Source organism: Salvelinus fontinalis, chromosome 17, assembly GCF_029448725.1.
Source record: "Salvelinus fontinalis isolate EN_2023a chromosome 17, ASM2944872v1, whole genome shotgun sequence".
NCBI lineage: Eukaryota > Metazoa > Chordata > Actinopteri > Salmoniformes > Salmonidae > Salvelinus > Salvelinus fontinalis.
In genome coordinates, this window is record NC_074681.1 from 3,756,587 (window position 1) to 3,772,708 (window position 16,122).

A 16,122-nucleotide genomic window follows, 5' to 3' on the forward strand; every position below is an offset into this window, starting at 1 on the left:
TAAGGATCAACATTTAGATCCTGCCAAGGCAGCAGCTACTCTTCCTGGAGTCCAGCAACATTAAGGCAGTTTATATACAACAACAAAAATATTACATGAAATACATTTCATATCACTTTTCACAACAGATAGTGTTTGCCCTCAGGCCACTACTCTACTACCACATACCTGTGTAGGATGAGAGAATGACATTCATACATTATCCATAATTATGTCTTTCTTTATAGTACAGATCAGGGACCCATAATCCTGTTACCTGATTTACATTTTTGGGGAAAACGTTGCATACAGAAACAGGGAGATTTTACCGTAATTCTGTTACCAAACTGCATCTGCACAGTTCTTCCAGTAAATATGTTTTTGTGAAATATTTGTTTGAAGTAGTCCTTGTGCATAGAGTTGTATGGTTTGTTAAACTTTTACATCAATGGTTTTTGTTTGGCATCTATTTTAAACGTGTGAAATTAGATTTGAAAAACGATGTAAATACTTTTCATTTGATACCAGAATTTTTTCTTAATTAACCTTTTATTTAACTAGGCAAGTCCGTTACAATGATCGCCTACACTGGCCAAACCCTTACGACGCAATTTTGCACCGCCCTATGGGACTCCCAATCATGGCCAGTTGTGGTGATTACAGCCTGGAATCGAACCAGGGTCTGTGGTGACGCCTCTAGCACTGAGATGCAGTGTCTTACACCGCTGCGCCACTCGGGAGCACTGGGACATTAGACATCCCACGAAAAATGGGTTGTGAACTAATTTGTATATTTTAGCCATTCATTCACCCATGTCTTCTGGTTAACGGTTTGCTTGTAAAATACACCTTGTCCACTAGAGGGCTGTCTTTTACCACTTAGAACCCTCAGTAGGTTGGTTGTCATAGAGACAAAACTCTTAGATGATGGATGAGAGCCAATCATCAGAAGCCATTTGGTTGCTCCTGAAATGGCACCTTATTCCCCATATAGTCAACTACTTATGACCAGAGCCCTATTTATTTTAACCTTTTAATTTAATCTTTTTTTAACTAGGTAAGTCCGTTAAGACCAAATTCTTATTTACAATTGTGGTTTACCCCAGCCAAATCCTAACCCGGACGACGCTGGGCTAATTGTGCACTGCCCTATGGGACTCCCAATCACGGATGGTTGTGATTACAGCCTGGAATCGAACCAGGGTCTGTGGTGACGCCTCTAGCACTGAGATGCAGTGTCTTACACCGCTGCGCCACTCGGGAGCACTGGGACATCAGACATTCCACTGCTCTCATGGGTTGTGAACGAATTTGTATATTTTAGCCATTCATTCACGCATGTCTTCCTGTCATGACTAGACCAATCGGGGATTGTCATTGGCTGATAATGGCAGCCAACTTGTCATTGCAGCCATTCCTGGACTCCCCTTTTCTACTGCACCGTTGGAATTGAAATCATAGTACCATGTTGGTCTTCTTATTGACTGCCAATCATAGGCTATTATTCACCGTTTTCCCAAGAGAACCCCTTTCAACATCTAGGCTGTAACCTGAGGCGCTGAGAAATTCTCCATGTTGTTTAATGTCTTCCATGCTGTTACATGGCTCCCTTTTGGTGCTGAAAAATGACATCTGATTGACACTCATGCAGTCTTTGATCACGTTAGGCCTGCAGTACAAAGTGTCAGATCTGGACCGTTTTACCCCAAAACCCTGCCTGAGAAAAAATACTGCTGTTTTGTGAAATGACATCTTAGAGAGAATCTATAGGAATCATCAGAAGAGAGACTGTGGAATCTGAAAGCCTTCGGTTACCTTCCACACAACTAATCAGCCAAATATCAAGAGGTTTGGCTCATCTGACGAAATAGGCAGTTTGCTAATGGGTCTGGATACTGAAAGACAATTTGGGGTGTTTGAGTAGATGTTGACAGTCAGATGGGTGCGAGAATAGGCTAGAGGGGTGCGAGAATAGGCTAGAGGGGTGCGAGAATAGGCTAGAGGGGTGCGAGAATAGGCTAGAGGGGTGCGAGAATAGGCTAGAGGGGTGCGAGAATAGGCTAGAGGGGTGCGAGAATAGGCTAGAGGGGTGCGAGAATAGGCTAGAGGGGTGCGAGAATAGGCTAGAGGGGTGCGAGAATAGGCTAGAGGGGTGCGAGAATAGGCTAAAGGGGTGCGAGAATAGGCTAGAGGGGTGCGAGAATAGGCTAGAGGGGTGCGAGGGTAGATGGGTGAGAGACAATTACCTGAGAAAGGGACATGGGGTTGATTTGGCTGCGTTTACATCAATCAACTCAGATTTTTTGCCAATAATTGGGGAAATATCAGAATTAGGCTTCCTGTGTAAACACAGCCTTTGTGATCCAGTATGTTTGGATGAACAGGAGAAAATACTGACTTGTGAAGATTCTCATTCCCAGACACTTCCTCCGAAATGCGCAAAGAGCCTGGTGGACCAGATAAACTTGGTCTTTGTTAGCCAGTACAGAGAGCCGGGAGAAACTCCCAGCGCAAACCGTAGGCACTGGTTTAATCTACAAACCAATCATCTCCCACAACACCTTCCCCCTAACCCTCCCCGTACGTTAGCACACCACAAGCACAGAGCCACGCCTCGCAGTCTTGTGATTCGCTAAAATTAAATTCCTATTAGAATTCTATGGGCACTCACACCAAGGCCAACCTTTTGATTGGTTGATATCCCAGGCCTATATGCACTGTGCACAATAGCCTGAGGACGAGGTTAGTGAAGATGCAGAAACATGGAGATCACGACTTATGATTATCACCATTTCCCCAACAGTGTGTAAAAAGCACAATAGGAAAGAGATGTAGATGATTTATTTCTACTTTGGAAAGTAAATTAAGAACAAATTCTTATTTACAATGACGGCCTAGGAACAGTGGGTTAACTGCCTTGTTCAGCGGCAGAATAACAGATTTTTACCTTGTCAGCTCGGGGATTCGATCTAGTGACCTTTCTGTTACTGGTCCAACGCTCTAACCACTAGGCTACCTGCCGCCCCAATATATCCATACTGTTGATGATGACATGCCCCCCCTGGGTATAAACTGATTGAATTAACATTGTTTTCATGTCATTTCAACAACAACAAATCAATGTGATGACGTTGAATCAATGTGGGAAACTGATTGGATTTGCAAAAAGTCCATCAACGTAAAGGGAATTTTAGTATTTTTTGGGGGTGACTACTTTTCACACACTTTATAATGAGGGGAAATGGTAACCATGCTCATGTTACTGCAGCATTCTCAAGATACGTATGGGGTTATGGGGAGGATAAGTATGGGGTTATGGGGAGGATACGTATGGGGTTATGGGGAGGATACGTATGGGGTTATGGGGAGGATAAGTATGGGGTTATGGGGAGGATAAGTATGGGGTTATGGGGAGGATAAGTATGGGGTTATGGGGAGGATAAGTATGGGGTTATGGGGAGGATAAGTATGGGGTTATGGGGAGGATAAGTATGGGGTTATGGGGAGGATAGGTATGGGGTTATGGGGAGGATAAGTATGGGGTTATGGGGAGGATAAGTATGGGGTTATGGGGAGGATAAGTATGGGGTTATGGGGAGGATACGTATGGGTTTATGGGGAGGATACGTATGGGTTTATGGGGAGGATACGTATGGGTTTATGGGGAGGATACGTATGGGGTTATGGGGAGGATACGTATGGGTTTATGGGGATGATACGTATGGGGTTATGGGGAGGATACGTATGGGGTTTAGGGGGAGGATACGTATGGGGTTATGGGGAGGATACGTATGGGGTTTAGGGGGAGGATACGTATGGGGTTTAGGGGGAGGATACGTATGGGGTTTAGGGGGAGGATACGTATGGGGTTTAGGGGGAGGATACGTATGGGGTTTAGGGGGAGGATACGTATGGGGTTTAGGGGGAGGATACGTATGGGGTTTAGGGGGAGGATACGTATGGGGTTTAGGGGGAGGATACGTATGGGGTTTATGGGGAGGACGTGAGCTTGTTTTGCCCTCGCCACCATTTATCTTCACCTGCGATCGATAGCTTCATTTGTGCGGTCCTCTCTTGATGAAGATAATATTTTTGGGGAGCTGATCTTTCTGTCTTCTCAAGGACTGTATTGAACCATGTGAATGAGAGAAATAATGGACATCTGTCTACTCCATCTTCCCTGTTATTGACTCAGTGCTTTAAACACGGTGTTTTTATAATGAGGGGAATGGGGATGATGGGGAAGAAGTCCGGACAACGTAGTTAAGGTGCAGGAGAATAGAAGATGAGATGTTTGATATCTCGGGGCTCTTTTCAATCCGCTTTGTGGGAGTTCAGATTTACAACGTGATTGAAAATGTAACGTTCCTGATTTTCAACAGAGACTGCATTCACGGTAAACGCTGCGTATGTCGGCTAAGTCGAAAATTACCTTTACATTTCTATTGTGGAATCTGTAACGCTTCAGGTTCCCAGACTGAACAGAGCCCTTAATTGTGGTTGGAAATGGTGATGTCATCAACACTGAGTGGCAGAATGGTTTTACTGTCTTCATTCCTATGTTCCTCTTTATCCAGAGGCAAATATGGAGATTCTGTACGTACATACATACAATACATATATAAGGTGTATATACTTTATGTACATACACTGTATTTGCTGTTCATGTTGGACAGGGTGAGCTCCAAACGCCCCCGCTCTCGTCAACAGTTGTCCCATTTTGAGTTTGTGTTTTATGTAACCACATGGGGGTGTTGTCATAGCTCCGTGGATAGCTTATATAAATTGATTAAGCATCTGCTTCTCATACTTTTTTCAAATGTATATAAAGGAATAGTTAGTTTTTTTATAAAGCACTTTGAATATTGAAAGGACACATGCATTTATTTTTGTAAGTACATTTTAATGTGTTGTGCACTCAGCCAAAACACACACTATAGTAGATTGGGAAAACATAACACGTATTGCCTGCTGTGATGATAACCCATAAAGGTGCAACATATTTCCTCTTTGACAAGTTACTCTGTTTTGAAGCATGACTAACAAAGACGTGACTCACACAACTGATGTCTCATGGCATGCGACCATTGTATATGGCAAATTGGCGACACAATGACTTTAAGACCACATGAATTAAAGTGTTTCTGAACATGGGGGGGGGTGGACAGCGGTGGAACATATGGGGATAGGTTCTATAATCTCTGCCATAATCAATGCTGAGTTCTGAGAAAATCCAACATGACAGTTTACAGATGACAGTTCAACATACCATGTTTCAACAAGCAATTTCATGTATTTTATATAATAACAGACATGACTTTTTTAAAGCTGAAATCCACAAAAGGGCAAACGCCAGCACATGTGTGATTGTTTTTGTTGATGAAACCGAGTTATGGAGTGTCCAGCATCGTGAAAATAAATAATGACAGTAGGTACGCTGTTGATCTGTCGCGCGTCCAATGATGATGATGTCAGAGGGAGTCATTTATTTGTTGTAAAAGGACGTGTCAGTTTTACCGTTATGGATTCCACCTTTAACGCTTTGACCCTAGCGACAACAGGGGCCAAGTTAAGGTAACTGGAACTCTGAGGCATTCTGTTATGTGTTGTACTGTGTCTGATCTACTTCCTTATTGGTTCTATTGGATGTGAATACGCTGTAGACACTTGTTGTCCCATTGGCAGTATTCTCAACCAAATAAACATTTCACACACAGACACGTCGACGATCAAAAACAGTGTCCAGATAGAAGGTGAAGAATCACTCAAAGGGTTGGAATGCAGACTGTCGACGTTGAAGTTCAGTAATGCTGCTTCGAGGAGCTTGTTATCTGAGAGTGTCTGTCTTGGAAGACACATGAGCTTCTGTTAAATCAGACACAGTTCAAATGGATGAAAACATTTCCCTCTGTCCTTTCCCTTGCTTCATCAAACAACATTGGAATACAGAGGTGAGGCAAGACAGACAATGCTTCGGCTCTACAGTTGTTCATTGTGACTTCTGTCTTTGTTTGTTGAAGTTTATTTTCATCAACAACAAAAAAAGAAGCTCAACTGAAATGTTTCTAGAGTGGGTTAACAAGCCAACCACTGTTTGAACATTGACACACTCATGTTTCTAGGGTGGGTTAACTAGCCAACCACTGTTTGGACATTGACACACTGTACTACTCCAGTCCTTACAGAACATGGTCATTAATGGTTGTTGCTTCTCCAGTCCTCCCACTGTGTGGCGTAGTCTTCTATACACTCATTTCCAGCCAGAACAAGTAAACATCTGGCTGCCTTTAGAAGACAGCGTCCTACGAAGCACCCCTCATATTAAAGGCCCAATGCATACATTTTTATCTCAATCTTTAACGATTAAGTACCTTAATGTGATTGTTTTGAATCAAAATGGTCAAAACGAAACAATGGCTTCTTAACAAGAGCAATTTCTCATGCAAGAACTTTGAAAGGACTGTCTGGGAGGAGGAGAAAACTGAAAACTAACTGTTATTGGCTGAGTTTTGCCAAAACTCCATCCCACCAAAACAGGCTGAAATTTCAGGCAGTCTTTACAAACAGCTCTTACACTAATAGTGCATCATCATAATTTAAAAAATGTCACAGTATTATCCCAACCTAAATATACACTGCTCAAAAAAATAAAGGGAACACTTAAACAACACAATGAAACTCCAAGTCAATCACACGTCTGTGAAATCAAACTGTCCACTTAGGAAGCAACACTGATTGACAATAAATTTCACATGCTGTTGTGCAAATGGAATAGACAAAAGGTGGAAATTATAGGCAATTAGCAAGACACCCCCCAAAAAGGAGTGATTCTGCAGGTGGTGACCACAGACAACTTCTCAGTTCCTATGCTTCCTGGCTGATGTTTTGGTCACTTTTGAATGCTGGCGGTGCTCTCACTCTAGTGGTAGAATGAGACTGAGTCTACAACCCACACAAGTGGCTCAGGTTGTGCAGTTCATCCAGGATGGCACATCAATGCGAGCTGTGGCAAAAAGGTTTGCTGTGTCTGTCAGCGTAGTGTCCAGAGCATGGAGGCGCTACCAGGAGACAGGCCAGTACATCAGGAGACGTGGAGGAGGCCGTAGGAGGGCAACAACCTAGCAGCAGGACCGCTACCTCAGCCTTTGTGCAAGGAGGTGCACTGCCAGAGCCCTGCAAAATGACCTCCAGCAGGCCACAAATCTGCATGTGTCAGCATATGGTCTCACAAGGGGTCTGAGGATCTCATCTCGGTACATAATGGCAGTCAGGCTACCTCTGGCGAGCACATGAAGGGCTGTGCGGCCCCACAAAGAAATGCCACCCCACATCATGACTGACCCACCGCGAATTTGCCAATCTTGGTGTTCTCTAGCAAATGCCAAACGTCCTGCACGGTGCTGGGCTGTAAGCACAACCCCCACCTGTGGACGTCGGGCCCTCATACCACCCTCATGGAGTCTGTTTCTGACCGTTTGAGCAGACACATGCACATTTGTGGCCTGCTGGAGGTAATTTTGCAGGGCTCTGGCAGTGCACCTCCTGGCACAAAGGCGGAGGTAGCGGTCCTGCTGCTGGGTTGTTGCCCTCCTACGGCCTCCTCCACGTCTCCTGATGTACTGGCCTGTCTCCTGGTAGCGCCTCCATGCTCTGGACACTACGCTGACAGACACAGCAAACCTTTTTGCCACAGCTCACATTGATGTGCCATCCTGGATGAACTGCACTACCTGAGCCACTTGTGTGGGTTGTAGACTCCGTCTCATGTTACCACTAGAGTGAGAGCACCGCCAGCATTCAAAAGTGACCAAAACATCAGCCAGGAAGCATAGGAACTGAGAAGTTGTCTGTGGTCACCACCTGCAGAATCACTCCTTTTTTGGGGGTGTCTTGCTAATTGCCTATAATTTCCGCCTTTTGTCTATTCCATTTGCACAACAGCATGTGAAATTTATTGTCAATCAGTGTTGCTTCCTAATTGGAGAGTTTGATTTCACAGAAGTGTGATTGACTTGGAGTTACATTGTGTTGTTTAAGTGTTCCCTTTATTTTTTTGAGCAGCGTATATCAAACACAAATAAATCACGTTTTTGACTGCACTGGGCCTTTATGCGTCCTACAAAGTACCCTCCATATTAAGCGTCCTACGAAGGGCCCTCCATTACCTCCTAAGCATCCTACAAAGTGCCCTCCATATTAAGAGCACTATGAAGGGCCCTCCATTACCTCCTAAGCATCCTACAAAGTGCCCTCCATATTTTGAGCACTATGAAGGGCCCTCCATTACCTCCTAAGCATCCTACAAAGTGCCCTCCATATTTTGAGCACTATGATGGGCCCTCCATGTTGACGGTGGTGACGAAGCACCTCTGGAACAATCTCTCAGGGTCGGGTGGCTGGTTGTCACAGTCCAGCTTCCTGCTGAAGAAGTGCTTCCTGAAGCCGTGAGGGCCGATGGAAGGTGCTGGGCCGGAGTGGCTGGGGCCCTCACTGGGTTCCAACCCTGGAATATCGAGACACACACGCAGGCACACATGCACGCATGCACAGACACACACACACGCGCACGCGCGCAGACACACACACACTGCAGCTTTACTTGTTCATTGTGAGATAGAAATGTGTGTTTTTGCAGTCCTCTTTTTTTCCCAACCAGACATCACTAGCTGGCCCATTATTATGGTATGTCACTAGCTGGCCCATCATTATGGTATGTCACTAGCTGGCCCATCATTATGGTATGTCACTAGCTGGCCCATCATTATGGTATGTCACTAGCTGGCCCATCATTATGGTACGCCACTAGCTGGCCCATCATTATGGTACGTCACTAGCTGGCCCATCATTATGGTATGTCACTAGCTGGCCCATCATTATGGTATGTCACTAGCTGGCCCATCATTATGGTATGTCACTAGCTGGCCTATCATTATGGTATGTCACTAACTGACCCATTATTATGGTATGTCACTACCTGGCCCATCATTATGGTATGTCCCAAGCAAGACAATAATGATGGTATGTCACTAACTGGCCCATCATTATGGTATGTCACTAGCTGGCCCATCATTATGGTATGTCGCTAACTGGCCCATCATTATGGTATGTCACTAGCTGGCCCATCATTATGGTATGTCACTAGCTGGCCCATCATTATGGTATGTCACTAGCTGGCCCATCATTATGGTACGCCACTAGCTGGCCCATCATTATGGTACGTCACTAGCTGGCCCATCATTATGGTATGTCACTAGCTGGCCCATCATTATGGTATGTCACTAGCTGGCCCATCATTATGGTATGTCACTAGCTGGCCTATCATTATGGTATGTCACTAACTGACCCATTATTATGGTATGTCACTACCTGGCCCATCATTATGGTATGTCCCAAGCAAGACAATAATGATGGTATGTCACTAACTGGCCCATCATTATGGTATGTCACTAGCTGGCCCATCATTATGGTATGTCGCTAACTGGCCCATTATTATGTTATGCCACTAGCTAATCCATCATTATCGTGTGTTACTAGCTGGCCCATCATTATGGTATGTCACTAACTGGCTCATTATTATGGTATGTCACTAACTGGCCCATCATTATGGTATGTCACTAGCTGGCCCATCATTATGGTATGTCACTAATTGGCCCAGCATTATGGTATGCCACTAATTGGCCCATCATTATGGTATGTTGCTAATTGGCCCATCATTATGGTATGTCACTAGCTGGCCCATCATTATGGTATGCCACTAGCTGGCCCATCATTATGGTATGCCACTAACTGGCCAATTATTATGGCATGTGACTAGCTGGCCCATTATTATGGCATGTGACTAGCTGGCCCATGATTATGGTATGTCACTAGCTGGCCCATCATTATGGTATGCCACTAGCTAGCCCATCAGTATTGTGTGTTACTAGCTGGCCCATTATTATGGTATGCCACTAGCTAGCCCATCATTATCGTGTGTTACTAGCTGGCCCATCATTATGGTATGTCACTAGCTGGCCCATCATTATGGTATGTCACTAGCTGTCCCATCATTATGGTATTTCACTAACTGGCTCATTATTATGGTATGTCACTAACTGGCCCATCATTATGGTACGTCACTAGCTGGCCCATCAATTTGGTATGTCACTAGCTGGCCCATCATTATGGTATGTCGCTAACTGGCTCATTATTATGTATGTCACTAGCTGGCCCATCATTATGGTACGTCACTAGCTGGCCCATCATTATGGTACGTCACTAGCTGGCCCATCATTATGGTATGTCACTAGCTGGCCCATCATTATGGTATGTCCCAAGCAAGACAATAATAATGATATTTCACTAACTGGCCCATCATTATGATATCTCACTAACTGGCCCATCATTATGGTATGTCACTAACTGGCCCATCATTATGGTATTTATTTATTTATTTTATTTCACCTTTATTTAACCAGGTAGGCAAATTGAGAACACGTTCTCATTTACAATTGCGACCTGGCCAAGATAAAGCAAAGCAGTTCGACACATACAACAACACATAGTTACACATGGAGTAAAACAAACATACAGTCAATAATACAGTGAAAAATAAGTCTATATACAATATGAGCAAGTGAGGTGAGATAAGGGAGGTGAAGGCAAACAAAATATATATATAAATAAATAAAAATATAAAAAGGCCATGGTGGCGAAGTAAATACAATATAGCAAGTAAAAAATAACACTGGAATGGTTGGTTTGCAGTGGAAGAAGGTGCAAAGTAGAGATAGAAATAATGGGGTGCAAAGGAGCAAAATAAATAAATACAGTAGGTAAAGAGGTAGTTGTTTAGGCTAAATTATAGATGGGCTATGTACAGGTGCAGTAATCTATGAGCTGCTCTGACAGCTGGTGCTTAAAGCTAGTGAGGGAGATAAGTGTTTCCAGTTTCAGAGATTTTTGTAGTTCATTCCAGTCATTGGCAGCAGAGAACTGGAAGGAGAGGCGGCCAAAGGAAGAATTGGTTTTGGGGGTGACCAGAGAGATATACCTGCTGGAGCGCGTGCTACGAGTGGGCGTTGCTATGGTGACCAGCGAGCTGAGATAAGGGGGGACTTTACCTAGCAGCGTCTTGTAGATGACCTGGAGCCAGTGGGTTTGGCGACGAGTGTGAAGCGAGGGCCAGCCAACGAGAGCGTACAGGTCGCAGTGGTGGGTAGTATATGGGGCTTTGGTGACAAAACGGATGGCACTGTGATAGACTGCATCCAATTTATTGAGTAGGGTTTTGGAGGCTATTTTGTAAATGACATCACCGAAGTCGAGGATTGGTAGGATGGTCAGTTTTACAAGGGTATGTTTGGCAGCATGAGTGAAGGATGCTTTGTTGCGGAATAGGAAGCCGATTCTAGATTTAACTTTGGATTGGAGATGCTTGATGTGAGTCTGGAAGGAGATACCATAATATGTCACTAGCTGGCCCATCAATTTGGTATGTCACTAGCTGGCCCATCATTATGGTATGTCACTAGCTGGCCCATCATTATGGTATGTCGCCAACTGGCCCATTATTATGGTGTGCCACTAGCTAGCCCATCATTATGGTGTGTTACTAGCTGGCCCATCATTATGGTATGTCACTAGCTGGCCCATCATTATGGTATGTCACTAGCTGGCCCATCATTATGGTATGCCACTAGCTGGTCCATCATTATGGTATGTCACTAGCTGGCCCATCATTATGGTATGTCACTAACTGGCCCATCATTATGGTATGTCACTAGCTGGCCCATCATTATGGTATATCACTAGCCGGCCCATTATTATGGTATGTCGCCACCTCTGGTCACTTGTGTTACCTGGTGCTCGTAGTGGTAGGCCGTTGTCCAGGCGACTGGGCTTAGTGGCGATGAAGAGGTAGCAGAGGACACAGACTGTGATGAGGAAGGCCAGGAGGACCACCGCTGCTATGGACAGACCTATCAGAGCCCCAAAGCTGGGGAGTGAGAGAAGGAAGAGGGGGAGGTGAGGGGGAGAGGGAGGGGATGGAGAGGGGGGAGAGAGAAGGGAAGAGGAGAGAGAGAGATGAGGGGAGTGGGAGGGGATGGAGAGGGGGAGAGAGAAGGGAAGAGGAGAGAGAGAGATGATGGGAGAGGGAGGGGATGGAGAGGGGGAGAGAGAAGGGAAGAGGAGAGAGAGAGATGATGGGAGAGGGAGGGGATGGAGAGGGGGAGAGAGAAGGGAAGAGGAGAGAGAGAGGTGAGGGGAGAGAGGAGGGAGAAAAAAGAGGAAGAGAAGAGAACACATCAAAAGAGAGTGAAAGAGCGAGTCTCAACATCAACAGTGAAGAGGTGACTTTGGGATGCTGGCCTTCTAGGCAGAGTTGCAAGGAAAAAATACATATCTCAGACTGGCCAATAAAAAATAAAAGATTAAGACGGGCAAAAGAACACAGACACTGGACAGAGGAACTCTGCCTAGAAGGCCAGCATCCCGAAGTCGCCTCTTCACTGTTGACGTTGAGACAGGTGTTTTGTGGGTACTATTTAATGAAGCTGCCAGCTGAGGACTTGTGATGCTTCTGTTTCTCAAACTAGACACTCTAATGTACTTGTCCTCTTGCTCAGTTGTGCACCGGGGTCTCCCACTCCTCTTTCTATTCTGGTTAGAGCCAGTCTGCGCTGTTCTGTGACGGGAGTAGTACACAGCATTGTACGAGATCTTCCGTTTCTTGGCAATTTCTTGTATGGAATAGCCTTAATTTCTCAGAACAAGAATAGACTGACGAGTTTCAGAAGAAAGTTCTTTGTTTCTGGCCATTTTGAGCCTGTAATCAAACCCATAAATGCTCATGCTCCAGATACTCAACTAGTCTAAAGAAGGCCAGTTTCATTGCTTCTTTAATCAGGACAACAGTTTTCAGCTGTGCTAACATAATTGCAAAAGGGTTTTCTAATGATCAATTAGCATTTTAAAATGATAAACTTGGATTAGATAACACAGCGTGCCATTGGAACAAAGGAGTGATGGTTGCTGATAATGGGCCTCTGTACGCCTATGTGGATATTCCATTAGAAATCAGTTGTTTCCAGCTACAATAGTCATTTACAACAATAACAATGTCTACACTGTATTTCTGATCAATTTGATGTTATTTTATTGGACAAAAAATGTGCTTTTCTTTAAAGAACAAGGACATTTCTAAGTGACCCCAAACTTTTAATCAGTAGTGTATGTTGCAGAGTCTACAGGAAATCACGGACTACAAAAAGAGAACCAGCCACGTCACGGACACCGACGTCACGCTTCCAGACAAACTAAACACCTTTTTTGCCCTCTTTGAGGGTAATACAGTGCCACTATCATGGCCCGCTAACAAGAACTGTGCCCCCCCCCCCCCCTTCTCCTTGGACGACGTGAGTAAAACATTTAAACATGTTAACCCACGCAAGGCTGCTGGCCCAGACGGCATCCCTAGCCGTGTCCTCAGAGCATGCGCAGACCAGCTGGCTGGTGTGTTTACGGACATATTCAATCTCTCCCTATCCCAGTCTGCTGTCCCCACATGTTTCAAGATGGCCACCATTGTTCCTCTACCCAAGAAGGCAAAGATAACTGAACTAAATGACTACCGCCCCGTAGCACTCACTTCTGTTATCATTAAGTGCTTTGAGAGACTAGTCAAGGATCATATCACCGGCCACGCTAGACCCACTTCAGTTTGCATACTGCCCTAACAGGTCCACAGACAATGCAATCACCATCACACTGCCCTATCCCATCTGGACAAGAGGAATACCTATGTAAGAAAGCTGTTCATTGACTTCAGCTCACCATTCAACACCATAGTACCCTCCAAGCTCATCATCAAGCTGGAGGCCCTGGGCCTCAACCCCGCCCTGTGCAATTAGGTCCTGGACTTTCTGACGGGCCGTCCACAGGTGGTGAAGGTAGGAAAAAACATTTCCACCTCGCTGACCCTCAACACTGGGGCCCCACAAGGGTGCGTACTCAGCCCCCTCCTGTACTCCCTGTTTGCCCACGACTGCGTGGCCATGCACGCCTCCAACTCAATCATCAAGTTTACAGACAACACAACAGTAGTAGGCCTGATTACCAACAACGATGAGTCAGCCTACAGGGAGGAGGTGAGGGCCCACAGAAAAACAACCTCTCACTCAACGCCAACAAAACAAAGGAGATGATCGTGGACTTCAGGAAACAGCAGAGAGAGCACCCCCATATCCACATCGAAGGGATAGCAGTGGAGAAATGGAAAATTCCTCGGCATACACATCACGGACAAACTGAAATGGTCCACCCACACAGACAGTGTGGTGAAGAAGGCGCAACAGCCTCAGGAGGCTGAAGAAATTTGGCTTGTCACCCAAAACCCTGACTAACTTCTACAGATCCACAATCGAGAGCATCCTATCAGGCTGTATCTCAGCCTGGTATGGCAACTGCTCCGCCCATAACCGTAAGGAGGGTAGTGAGGTCTGCACAACGCAGGAAGGCCAAAAAGCTCATCAAGGACAACAACCACCAGAGCCACTGCCTGTTCACCCCACTATCTTCCACAAGGCAAGGTCAGTACAGGTGTATCAAAGCTGGGACCGAGAGATAGAAGCTATTCTTCAATCTCAAGGCCATCAGACTGCTAAACAGCCATCACTAACTCAGAGAGGCTGCTGCCTACACTGAGACTCAATCACTGGCCACTTTAACAAATGGATCACTAGTCACTTTAAACAGTGGCACATTAAATAATGCCACTTTAATAATATTTACATATCTTGCATTACTCATATCACATGTATATACTCTATTTTATACCGTCTAGTTGCACCTTGCTCATGCTGCTCGGCCATCACTCATCCATATATTTATATGTACATATTCTCATTCACCCCTGTTATATTTGTGTGTATTAGGTAGTTGTTGGGGAATTGTTATATTACTTGTTAGATATTACTGGACTGTCAGAACTAGAAGCACAAGCATTTCGCTACACTCATAATAACATCTGCTGACAATGTGTATATGACCAATAACATTTGATTCAATTTGATTTGAAATCTCCTTCCAAAAAGGTTCATTAACCATTTCCCATGATCAATTTGAACTTTTACACATTTTCATGTTGAATTTTAATTGAGGTATTTATCACCTTCCATAAGATTGGCATACAATAGCCTATAAGATCACCATAACTCCAGTGCAAACCAATTGAAATGTGAAGATCCTATAAATCTGTTATCAGTATCATAAAAAATATCCTTCATTCTAGTGTATTAATCGTGTGCGCTTTGCTGTATAATTATGATCAACAACCTCTCTCATCTTGTGGTTTCTTGAGATAAAACAAAGCGTCATAGTCTACCCATGTAATAACCCTACAAGAACTATGTCCAAAAAGCACACCATCACAAAGGCTAGTAAAGATCCCTTACGTACCTGAGCCACCACATGTATCCATACTCATAAGGGAAAAAGCTGTTGGGATCATCACAGCAATACTTGATATCGTTAAATCCGCAGCAGAATGTCGCGCTCGGATCGCTCCCTTCTTTAGGACAGGAAGAGCCGTTCATAAACACATTCTCTGCGCTGTAGTAGCTGGTGCACTCCGAACTCATGCTGGTAGAAAACACACTCTAAAGGAGAAGAGTCGGAGAGATGATTTTCTTAGATGTTTAAAGGTCTCATTGTAATTCTATCCACACATTGCTCTGCTGAAAAGTGCAAAACATTTATTCCAAGGATGCCACTGAAATGGGACTAAACTTTGCACCTCGACATATCATATAGAGTTCTAGAGCACCCCTCCCATCTCTCTCTCTCTCTCTCTTTCTTTCTCTCTCTCTCTCCAACAGTGAAGAGAAAAACTGGATAGGAGACAAACCATATCTCTACAAAAGTGGACTACTTCATTAAATCATATCTAATCCATTTTATCTTGCTTTGATGTCACAAACATGAAGGGCTACATTTTGGTTTCTTAAACTTTCTTAATAAGTAGACTGACATCCTTAGCCTGGCTGCCATGTGTGTTCAGCTATTTCATTCCACTCCTTGTACTCTGTGTCATTTGCCTTTGGAATGTTAACACTACTGGTACCTAGACTACTCTAAGCTTGAATTGAACGTAGGAGGTTTGCA

The 16,122-nt window shown here is 44.5% G+C and overlaps 1 protein-coding gene across 1 annotated transcript; it reads right to left on the reverse strand.

Moving 5' to 3' along the window:
• Nucleotides 1–7,553: 7,553 nt before the first annotated feature.
• Nucleotides 7,554–15,808, reverse strand: LOC129813590 (protein shisa-like-2A). The gene is made up of 3 exons (XM_055865923.1): nt 15,418–15,808; nt 11,820–11,956; nt 7,554–8,482 (listed from the first exon to the last, which is right to left on the reverse strand). Exons 1-3 carry the CDS (start codon nt 15,597–15,599, stop codon nt 8,307–8,309), a joined length of 495 nt encoding a protein of 164 aa, XP_055721898.1. The 5' UTR covers nt 15,600–15,808; the 3' UTR covers nt 7,554–8,306.
• Between the last annotated feature and the right edge of the window lie 314 nt (nt 15,809–16,122).